Genomic DNA, 12,029 nt, shown 5'->3' with positions numbered 1-12,029 from the left:
AAAAACAAAAATAAACAAATGGGACCTAATGAAACTTAAAAACTTTTGCACAGCAAAGGAAACCATAAACAAGACAGAAAGACAACCCTCAAAATGGGAGAAAATATTTGCAAATGAAGCAACTGACAAAGGATTAATCTCCAAAACTTACAAGCAGCTCATGCAGCTCAATATCAAAAAAACAAACAACCCAATACAAAAATGGGCAGAAGACCTAAACAGACATTTCTCCAAAGAAGGTATACAGATTGCCAACAAACACATGAAAAGATGCTCAACATCACTAATCATTAGAGAAGTGCAAATCAAAACTACAATGAGGTATCACCTCACACGAGTCAGAATGGCCATCCTCAAAAAATCTACAAACAATAAATGCTGGAGAGGGTGTGGAGAAAAGGGAACCCTCTTGCACTGTTGGTGGGAATGTAAATTGATACAGCCACTATGGAGAACAGTATGGAGCTTCCTTAAAAAACTAAAAATAGAACTACCATACAACCCAGCAATCCCACTACTGGGCATATACACTGAGAAAACCATAATTCAAAAAGAGTCATGTACCACAATGTTCATTGCAGCTTTATTTACCATAGCCAGGACATGGAAGCAACCTAAGTGTCCATCATCGGATGAATGGATAAAGAAGATGTGGCACATATATACAATGGAATGTTACTCAGCCATAAAAAGAAACGAAATTGAGTTATTTATAGTGAGGTGGATGGACCTAGAGTCTGTCATACAGAGTTAAGTAAGTCAAAAAGAAAAAAACAAATACCGTATGCTAACACATATATATAGAATCTAAAAAAAAAAAGGTTCTAATGAACCTAGGGGGAGGACAGGAATAAAGACACAGACGTAGAGAATGGACTTGAGGACAGAGGGAGGGGGAAGGGTAAGCTAGGAAGAAGTGAGAGAGTAGTACTGACATATATACACTACCAAATGTAAAAACAGATAGCTAGAGGGAAGCAACTGCATAGCACAGAGAGATCAGCTGGTGCTCTGCGACCACCTAGAGGGGTGGGATAAGGAGGGTGGGAGGGAGACGCAAGACGGAGGGGATATGGGGATATACGGATATATGTATGCATATAGCTGATTCACTTTGTTATACAGCAGCAACTAACAAAACACTATAAAGCAATTATAGTCCAATAATGATGTTAAAAAAAGACAAAAAAAAGTGTATCAGTGTGATATGAATCTAGTAGCTGTACTGTGGTTATATAAGGTAAGCCTTGTTCTTAGGAAGTAAACAATTAGGCATTAGGAGGTTACGGAGCATGATTTATGAAACCCACCCTCAAATGATACAGGAAAACAGATTATACAGGTATAGAAAGATGAAGCAAATGTGGTAAAATGTTAATTGGTGAATCTGGATAAGGGTATATGGAGTTCCTTTGTACTACTCTCATGACTTTTCTCCAAGTTTGAAAATACTTCAAAATTAAAAGGAATTAAAATCAACCAGCTGAATTTATTCTAAACTTAACATCAAAACCTAAATGAAAAGGAAGTGAGAAAGGGAAACAAATCTACACTCTGTCATTATGTTTCTGAGCCAGAAATAGTGCTGAATATTTTACAAAAGTCATTCTACAGAATCCAAAGAATTTCGATTTTGAGTCAGACAGTTGGGTTGGTTAATCACTGAACTCCACAATTTTGTAGCTCTGTGACTTTAGATTATTCTTTTCATCTTCTTGAGTCTCAGGGTCCTCCTCTATAAAATGGAGATAATGCTACCAAGAGCACAAGATGATTGAGATGATTAAGTGAGATGATAATATCAAGTACTGCACATCTTATCTGCATAGCACTGTGCTAAGGGTTGGGAGAGAAATCTCTATGGGACTCTTAAGTTTCTGCGTGTCTTGTAAGCAAAGCCCAAACTGCTCTTTGTTCTGGACTATCTTTCCAAGGAGGTTTGTGTAACAAACAGTTTTGTGAGACAGAAATAGTGTCCCACATCAGAACAAAGGGGAACATGCCTGCTGCCATTATAAAGGTCTCAGGGTCCTCTCCTATCTAACACACAACTGCCTGTGCAGGTATCATCTGACCCTCTTCACCGTGCCCTGTGGGAAGAAGAGGAGCTTGGGGAACCCACACAAGAAAATGTTGATACTCTGGCTACTACTTTTGCTGGGAATAATAAAATAATAAAAGCCTTTTATTTCGCCCAGGGCTCTCATATTTTCTGCCACCATCCATGAACTATGGCTGACTAACTCGTAGGGTAAAATCACAAACCCCTCACAGTTCTCGACACTAAGCACTTTCTGTTAATATTACCTCATTAAACCTGATCAATAGCCCTGTAAAGTTCAGCAAAACGCTGCATGGTACCAGTAAGGTATTCCACAAACAGTTACTATTATCTTCTTCATTATCATCATCATCATTAATCTTCGCAATAATCCTGTAAACAAGAAATCAATACCATCATCTGATAGCTGATGGGTTAATTAAAAGCTGCCAAGAGTAAGTCAGTCACATTCGTGAAGAGGCTGGAATTTGAATTCTTTCTACCATGTCATCTCACAGCTTTAAAATTATGAACTCATTTGGTGAAGCTGCAAGCTTTATATTACATCCCAACAGCTATGTTTCAGGCACTTCGCTGATCTGGGGAAATAACAGTGAATAAAATATGCTCTCTGTCTTTGTGAAGCTTATAGAGGAAATATACACCAAAACAAGTAACACAAGACCAAATAATCGTTAACTCTTATAAGTGTTATGACAGAAGCAAACAAGGCACTGAGATAGAGGATAACTGGAGGACATAGTTTCCAAACTATAGGTTGTCAGTTGGGAAAAAATTCAGTGAGTCCCAACCAGCATTTTTTGGAAAAATGAAGCAGCACAGAATAGAAAAGAATGCACACACATTATAAAGTATTGTTTTGTGAAACTTCCATCTGGCATAGGAAGTCATGGTATAAAATCATTTCCTTTAGGCACAGGGAATAATCTATGCAATGGGAATGTAATGGCAATGTTAAGAACTTGCTATGTTGGAAAACCAGAAAATTAGTGTGGCTACCATCCTACAGAAAGAAGGGATAGAGTGGCATGAATTGAGGTTGGAAAGAAAGACGTTAAGGTTCTGGCAGTGAGTTTGTGTAGTTTTAAACAGATAAGTGATATGATTTGATTTACGTTCTAGAAGTCACTTTTGTTGCTATAAGGAGAATGGATTGGAGAGAGGGCAAGAAAGGAAACAGAAAGACCCATCAGAATGCTGGTGTAAGCAGCTGATGTAGGTGATAATGGTAGCTTGGCTTGGGGTGTGGGAATGAAGGGACAGCAGCGATGGAAAAGAGTGAATGAATTCAAGGTGTTACTCTGAAGACAGAATCAGTAGAACTTGCTGAAGTGAGCATCAGAGGTATACTCTAAACAGTCAGTCACACCCAAATATTGTGGTTCCATGCACATGCCATGCTCTACCATGTCAGCGTCTATGCACATGCTCCTCTTGAAATACCCTATCCCCACCAAGCTCTCACTCTACTCACTCTACAACTCTACACATCCTCTCCTCAGGACTGAGCCCCAACACAGCCTTCTCTGACACTAAGAAGCTGTCTTCTCCATATTCCCTTAGCACTTCACAAACGCTTCTAACACACTGGTTACAGACTGCACGGAAATTACCTGTTTATACAGCTGTTTCTCAAGTTACCCTGGAGCCATGCCAGGGCAGAAGGCATATTCCATTCACTTTCAACCTGGGGACTGACAGTGCTTAGAAAACTTTAGACTCAAAGAACCAGAGAAATATCAACATAAAAAGAACCAGAGAAATGGCAACATAAAAAAATCCCAGCTTTGCTGGTTTTGAAGATGGAAAAATGAGCCCGTGAGCCAGTGTAGGAGTGGCTAAGATGACTGAGTAGGAAGACCCTGAACTCACCTCCTCCCAGGGGCACACCAAAATTACAACTATTTACAGAGTAACTATTGATGACAAAGACCCAAAGACTAGCAGAAAATGTCTTCTTACAATTAAAGACATAAAGAAGGAACCACAACTAGATGGGTAGGAGGGGTGGAGAACAGTATAGTCAAGACCCATACCCCGAGATGGGCAACCCACAAAAGGGAGGAAAATTACAACAGCAGAGGTTCTCCCAAAGGAGCCAGGGGTCTGAGCCCCATATCAGGCTCCCCAGCCTGGAGCTCCTACACAAGGAAGACAAGTCTCAGAACATTTGGCTTTGAAGGGTAGTGGGGCTTACTTTCAGGAGAGTCAGAGGGCTATAACAAACAGACTCCGCTTTTAAAGGGCACACACAAAATCTCAAACACTCTGAGACCTGGCAGAAGCAGTAATTTGAAAGGAGAAAAATAAATAAATGAGCCTATGTCAAACTAAAAAACTTTTGCACAGCAAAGGAAACTACCAACAAAATGAAAAAGCCCACCTACTGAATGGGAGAAGATACTTGTAAATATACATCTGACAAGGGGTTAACATCCAAAATATACAAAAAACTAATAAAACTCAACATCAGAAAAAACTCAACCTACCCCAAAACCCCCCAAAAAAACCAACAACCCAATTAAAAAGTGGGTAGAGGACCTGAACATTTTCCCAAGATATACAGATGGTCAACTGGCACATGAAAAGATGCTCAACATCACTAATCATCAGGCACATGCAGATCAAAACAATGAGGTATCAATTCACACCTGTCAGAATGGCTATTATCAAAAGACAACAAATAAAAAGTGTTGGTGAGGATATGGATAAAAGGGAACCCTTGTGCACTAATGTTGGGAATGTAAATTGGTGAAGCCACTATGTAAAATAGTTTGGAGATTTCTCAAAAAGTTAAAAATAGAACTACCATACAATCTATGAATTCCACTTCTAGGTATATATCCAAAGAAAATAAAAACACTAATTCAAAAAGATATACGCACCCCTGTGTTCATTATAGCATTACTTACTATAGTCAAGGTATGGAAGCAATGTCAGTGCCCATCAATAGATGTATGGATAAAGAAGATGTGGTGTAGGTATACCATGGACTATTATTCAGCTATAAAAAAAAAAAAGAAAAGGAGTCTTACCATTCGCAACGACATGGATGGATCTAGAGGATATTATGCTATGTAATATAAGTCACACAGAGAAAGGGAAATACAAATGAACAACCATAACCAAACAGGAACAGAGTTATAGCTACAGAGAACAATTGGTTGCTGGTGGGGAAGTGCTGGAGGGAGGAGAGAAACAGGTGAAGGAGATCAAAAAAAAACTATAGATTCATTAATCAAAATTTGCTGAATGAATGTACCCTTTCGTGTAATACATTCCTTCACTCCTAAACTGGGTAAGGACCCTCATTCACAGAGGTATGTATTGCACATATTTTAATTTTATTTATTTTTATCCTTGTTTCAGATCATCTCTTTTTTTAATTAATTAATTTTGGGGGCTGAATTGGGTCTTCGTTGCTGTGCACGGGCTTTCTCTAGTTGTGGTGAGCAGAGGCTACTCTTTGTTGCTGTGCACAGGCTTCTCATTGCAGTGGCTTCTCTTGTTGTGGAGCACGGGCTCTAGGTGCGTGGGCTTCAGTAGTTGTGGCGTGCGGGCTCAGCAGTTGTGGCTCACGGGCTCTAGAGTGCAAGCTCAGCAGTTGTGGTGCACAGGTCTAGTTGCTTTGTGGCATGTGGGATCTTCCTGGACCAGGGCTCGAACCCATGTCCCCCGCATTGGCAGGCGGATTCTTAACCACTGTACCACCAGAGAAGTCCCAGATCATCTCTTGATGACCTTTTGTTTGGGGAAATATACATTTACTTGGTTTATGTTGTCAGACAACTCTATTACATTCTGTTTAATGATCAGACCGTGCTCCTTGCCTTCACAAACTAAACAGTATAGTGTATAAGAAGAAGCTGATTTTGAAGTTAGACAGATCTCTGTTCATAAACCAACTCTTCAATTTATTGACCAGGAGATGTGGGTAGCTTATTTAATCTCTCTAGATCTCAATTTGCTCAACTGTATCATAAGGTTAACATTTCTGTTTTAGGCTTGTCCCAGGGCTTAAATGTGAACGTGAAGTAATTAGCACAAATATACTCAATACATATGAATTCCTGTTTCTCCGACGTGCTTTCTTTACAAGGAAGAATATAGCCTTTCCAAAACTAAACACAATTGCTTCTGGTCATGGCACCATCTTGACCTAAGGGCTTCGAATGGAAGCCACCTCACACACACAAAGCTTGGACAGTGAGGTCTAAAACTACCTACGCTGGACATAGTTTACTGTCCACATTAACATGACTTTATTATTCCTTTGTCTTAATTAGCATAATTTTACTCTTCTGGGAGACTCCTGCCCAGACAAATAGCTAGATTGTTCACAATAGGAACTTCCTGAAAAATCTATTAATTCTGCAATATAAAGAAAGCATCAACAGTTCATGTCCTAAGAGTCCTTGCTCTTTCCATCAATCTTTTTTTTTTTTTTTTTTGGCACCGTGCGGCATGTGGGATTCTCAGTTCCCTGACCAGGGATCGGACCCGTGCCCCCTGCAGTGGAAGTGGTGAGCCCTAACCACTGGACTGCCAGGGAAGTCCCCCATCAATCTTAAAACTGTTAAGATCAGTATCCAATCCTCATCAAGCCATCTCCTCCACTTTCCTGTCCTCTCACCCTCTGCCACTGAAAGACCAGCCTTAAACCATACTTCAAATGCCTTCCCAGCGAGAGACACTACCAAAGCTCTGTTGCGTTAGCCCAGTAAGCCATGAACCCAGCTTTTTCTTATCAAATGGTCCATTGTTGATACTTGGGAAGCTGGCACTGGACAGGGCAGTACTGCTGCAGTAAAAACAGAAATGAAGTTTTCCCTCTCCTGAGAACAAGGAAAATAAAGGGAACAGTGAACAGGCTAGAGAAGAAACATAACCTGGCCTGAAAGAGTTAATCACTCCTAGTTTTTTTTTTTTTTTTTTTTAACTGTTACTAATCTCTTGTGTCTGTTAACTAGATTTGTACTTCACAAAGCTAACCTATTACTCTTCAACAACACTATGTGAATTACATCCTGGACTCCCTTGTAGCAGATCACCCTTGTAGCATTTGCATTTCAGAAAAGAGGTCACAGGCCTATAACCCAGAGACAAATGGACCCAATTATGGGGCTGCCTGACGCCAGCTGTGACTATTTTGAAATAATGCAGGAAGAAGAAGAATGTAGGATCTTGACTACTTTGATCCTTATCTTATACCCCGGACTGCTGCGAGGCCCACATATAAAATCTTCTCCGATTCCCGAAGGAGAGGCGGACAAAGTTCTTGAGGCGCTAGCCTGCTGCGTTTTCCCTTCTGCCTGGCAGAAAAATAAAGCCATCTCTCTCTTCCTCCAAAATCTCTGTCTCCGTATTTCTGTTCGGTGTCGGTGCACAGGGAAGCCGATATTTCGGCAACAGTACATCTCCAAGCATAAAGTCAAGACAGAGGGATTTCCAGAAATACTGTAAAAATGAACTAAATGAAATACATATTATATGCCAGACAAAGTATGTCCACTAATGTGTCCATTAAAAGGAAATGCGTTTGTCAAAACTACAACAGAAAGTTTTGTTGAAAAACTGCATAGTTGGCCGACGCGTTTTAAAAATTATTTCTGATGAAATCTAATGTTCCAGTGTTTTATTCCCATCCTCATTACAGAGTTGTTCAAATACTGAAACCGAGTCCCCCTAAAACCGAGTCCCTCTGCCAAGTTTATGATTAACCTCTCTATCCAAAACGTTATTCCCTTTCTTGTCTAACACCTGTTCCCCTCAAGACTGAGGAGTATCAAAGAAAACGGGGGATTGAAACCGAGCAGGACCCCGCGGGGCCCTCCCAGGTACAAAAGACTTTCTGTTTCCTTGTTTCTCATAGGTAGGAAAAAGGCTTAGCCCCCTAGACCTTCCCCGAGTTCCAAAGGGCAGATTCGAACAGTTACTCATCAGAAAATTGAGGGCATACAGAAACAAAGGAAAAACAGTAAAACAACAGAGCAGCGAAAAAGCGGAATCCTAGTTCCCCCTCAGGGGATACACATAACAATACACTGTATCTTCGAGTTCTACTGGAACTAAGGCCCCAACCCAGGTGAAGGATGGTAACTACTAGCTAAGAAACCAGACTGGTCAGAACCTAGGGAATGAGAAGTTGATCTTTTCTGACCCTGGTGACTTCTACTAAAGCCTGTACTCTCAACCTTTGCCCCAATTCTATATTGAATTCACCTCTGCTCAAGCCCCTTCATGAATATGCACATACCTTGAGCTTAATACTTCCTCAATTTTGCCATCTGGGAAGATACTGCTTCGGGAAATATCCCCCCTCGCCCGTCCCCCTCCCCTTCTCCTTACTTGCTGCAAGTAAATCCTTCCTTCTCCAGACCTTTGGTTTGGTTGTGTCTTTTGCCCCCATGCTCACCAAGAGGCAAACCCAGTTTTCCGGTAACAATATGCCTCAGAATCAAGAAAAACAGGGTCTCATGTTATCTTTGGAGTTACCAAAAATAATGCTAGGACAGGCAGTGAAAATGACTGGAAGAGAAATGACCAGTTTTTAAACTAGATCCTTTCAAATGAAAATTCAGATCCATCATCAACTTCACTAAGCGTATGGAGCACTAATTTCTAAAGGGTCTAATCATGGCCCACTGACTTGCCACCCAGGTAAAGCACACTGAGCTGTCAGGCGGTAAGCCGTGAGGGAAGCAACATGTGCCTCTCAAGGTTTACTTTTCACTCTGAGAAACTGATCTGGGCCGCAAGCTCGACTCTCGACTGGGTTTGCCTCGGCGGCTCAAGCAGCTCCAAAAAGGGGGAAGGAGGCAGCAGAAACAAAAACAGGTTATCCGCGGAACCCGCCCTCCCGATGACTAGGGACTGGCCCGTAGCGGAGTTCGGGGCGCGGGGACCCCCTTTATGCCAGTTTCCGGGCCCGTACCTGACAGGCGATAGACCTGCGGAAGCCGCACGCCATTTCTGTCGCCACGAAGCTGGTCCCAGCTGGATGGTGTTGAGCTTCGCCCCGCCCTCCTCCTCACGCCCCGCCTCCGAGCGCCGGAAGCCCGCCCCGGAAGGTGCTGCCAGCCAATCAAGGAGCCGCGTGGCCCACCACTAACCTCTGCCCCGCTGCCGCGAGGGAGCGCGGGAAATCCCGGGTGCGTCTGGAATTTCGCAGGTGTCGAGGACCATGGCCACCTCTTCGGTGTCCAAGGTATGTGGGGCGGGCGCCCACTGGGACTCCACAGATGCCTCATTCCCTTATGAAGAAGGGATGAAGCGGAGGTTACGTAGGCCTCGTTGTACCGGCTCGAGGGGAGGGGATGGCGGTCCTAGCTGAGGCGTCTTTGCTCCACGTCCAGTGGAGGCCAGCTTTGCTTGGGGAGTGAAAACGGCGATCTGCCTTAGTGTTCTTTCTGCCTCGGAGGAATTTTAAGTTCTGGTTTGTGGAGGTCGGATGCCCCGAGGATGTGTCCCAGTCTCCCCTCCTTTTTCCTTTTCACGTATATTTATTGTGAGCCAAAGGCTTTGTTAGGTACCGAGATACAAGTGGTAAACAAAATAAACACAGATATTTCCATCATTACCGAAAATTCTATTAGACAGTGCTGTTACAGACCAAGTAAAGTAAGACCTTTAGTAATATTAGGAGTACGGCCGGAAACCCCTGAAAGTTTAGCTATCTGATAAAGCTGAGAATGCAGATAAGTTGCAAAGACATTTGTCCCTGTGTTGAAACAGTAAATTAATGAAGAAGGCTCTACCATAGATTTAATTTTGATTAAAATTACATTAAAATAAAATGATGAGACTCAGTGCCTTCCAAGACTACATATCCTGGAGGAACTACGAGCCATAGGATTTAAGCGTACTGAAGACTGACCGACTGTGATGTTAGGTGCAAATGCCAGAAGAGCTTAACTGCTAGTAATTTTTTTTTTTTTTTTTTTTTTTGCGGTACGCGGGCCTCTCACTGCTGTGGCCTTTCCTGTTGCGGAGCACAGGCTCAGTGGCCGTGGCTCACGGGCCCAACCGCTCCGCATAACTGCTAGTATTTTTCATGAGGGATGGTACTGTTTTTGTTTTGTCCTGGTTATAAAGTTCCATAGGTTTTCAGTGGTCTGTCCCCTAATCCTTTTTTTGCATAAGCCTTTCTTATTTTTGTGTATCTTGCAGAATTGTGAGAGGTTTGTTTGTTTTGTTTCTGTTTTTTTCAGGAAAACATTTATGACAAGAGAAATGCTTGTATTGAGATGATGATGGAGACCTTACATAAATAAGAATCTTTAAGGATTATTTCATTGGTTCATGGAACTGTCAGCTTTCTTTTTTTTCCCCTATCTAAACTTTCCTTGTCATATTTTTTGCCTATTGGTTCTCCTCCTAATTTCTTCCATCTCCAACACCATCACTTGATCAGTAGTGAAAAGTGGATAACGATATTACTCCTGTTGCCATACATCGGGATCCATTCCCAGCACTCTTCATGTCTCACTCCTTCATAGCTCCTTTTCCTGCTCCTGAATTACAGGTGGCTATAGAAAGGAGGCAGTGACAAGCTTGTCATAGCACCAAATGATTTTTCTAAAAAAATTTGTGTGTTTTAAATAGTTCCGTTAGTTGCAGATATAAGAATGTAAGGCACAATTCTTATTTTGGACCCTGTAATCCAATGGCCAGTTTATATTTGTACAGCAGTCTTTAGGTCTATCCTGAGATGACTTTTTCTAGCTATATTTCTTTCATTCTTTCATTTTCCATAGGCAGATTCTTTTTCCATTTCCATTTTCTAAGAAGCTGTCCATGATGTACGGCTTTAGAATTGGTAGAACAAATGTGGGACCAGCAGCTTACGGCCTGTGTATCACTAGTCAGATAATAACATGAGACTAAATGTAGCTAGGAAATTACCAGAAAAATTATTTGGCAAGCATTCATCCATTATGTATACTGATTGCCTAACGTGTGTGTTAACACTATCCTAAACATTGGGGAAACAATTATGAATTAAATGCAGTCTGTACTCTGAAGGTGCTCACAAGCTACTTGGGGAGGCACTTCCCTGGCGGTTCAGTGGTTAAGACTCCACGCTTCCACTGCAGGGGGCACAGGTTCGATCCCTGGTCGGGCAACATGTACCACATACACACAAAAAAGATGATAAAATATATATATATATATAAAAACTACTTGGGGAGACAACTCCATAAATAACTATCATACATAGTAAGGGTGACTTAAAGCGAAATAAAGATATTCAAGTACTGTGAGATATTAGGGGAAAGAATAATTCTGACTAGAGAATTGGAGAAGGTTTCCCAAAGCAGGTGAGTTTGAGTTGAACTTTAATGAACAAATGAATAAGAATTTATCTGATGAAGAAAGGTGTGTAAGGTGAATCAATAGCCAAAACTGTCTGTGTCCTGTCAAGGTCCTAGATACTTGGAATTTAATTCAATAATAAATACTTCTTTTGAGGTGAGAGGGCATCAGTATTTTTAATCATCTTGATTTTCATTTAATGTATAGTACTAATGTTCTTCCTTCACTAGGTTTTATAAAAATGAAAAATGGAACCTTTCTGGGTTTAAATTTCATCAGCTTTTATTTTCTTTGTCTCTTAGATTAGGTCCCAAAGAGCAAAATCAAAGATGAGCTTCCCATGGGAAGGAGGAGAAAGAAGTGGTTAGTCCCCTTGTTGTTTAAGAATTTTCCTTCTGTAATTCAGACTGAAGAAAGATGATTTCTTAGCACTTTAAAGAAACGCCTTGGGGCTTCCCTGGTGGCGCAGTGGTTGAGAGTCTGCCTGGCGATGTAGGGAACCCAGGAACATGGGTTCGTGCCCCGATCTGGGAAGATCCCAAATGCCGCGGAGCGGCTAGGCCCGTGAGCCATGGCCGCTGAGGCTGCGCATCCGGAGGCTGTGCTCCGCAACGGGGGAGGCCACAACAGTGAGAGGCCTGCGTTCCCCCCA

General features: G+C 41.8%; 2 protein-coding genes across 7 annotated transcripts in view; one reads left to right on the top strand and one right to left on the bottom strand.

Annotated features, from left to right (window-relative positions):
* RARS2 (arginyl-tRNA synthetase 2, mitochondrial) overlaps window positions 1-9,065 on the bottom strand; it is a 96,602-nt gene extending 87,537 nt beyond the window's left edge. For both annotated transcript variants that reach the window (XM_060030248.1, XM_060030247.1), the window contains exon 1: window positions 8,997-9,065. In XM_060030248.1, the coding sequence (XP_059886231.1) occupies window positions 8,997-9,032 (36 nt within the window). In that variant the 5' untranslated portion in view covers window positions 9,033-9,065. The remainder of the gene's footprint in view (window positions 1-8,996) is intronic.
* A 141-nt stretch (window positions 9,066-9,206) lies between these two features.
* Window positions 9,207-12,029, top strand: part of ORC3 (origin recognition complex subunit 3) — a 64,383-nt gene continuing 61,560 nt past the window's right edge. For 4 of the 5 annotated variants that reach the window (XM_060030243.1, XM_060030242.1, XM_060030241.1 and 1 more), the window contains exon 1: window positions 9,207-9,269. In XM_060030243.1, the coding sequence (XP_059886226.1) occupies window positions 9,246-9,269 (24 nt within the window). In that variant the 5' untranslated portion in view covers window positions 9,207-9,245. Of the gene's footprint in view, window positions 9,270-11,679; window positions 11,741-12,029 lie in introns of all 5 variants that reach the window. The other variant, XM_060030244.1, reaches the window with a different exon arrangement.

Source organism: Delphinus delphis, chromosome 14 (genome assembly GCF_949987515.2).
Source record: "Delphinus delphis chromosome 14, mDelDel1.2, whole genome shotgun sequence".
NCBI lineage: Eukaryota > Metazoa > Chordata > Mammalia > Artiodactyla > Delphinidae > Delphinus > Delphinus delphis.
Note: the sequence above shows the minus strand (reverse complement) of the source record. Positions and strands in the feature narration are given on the sequence as shown.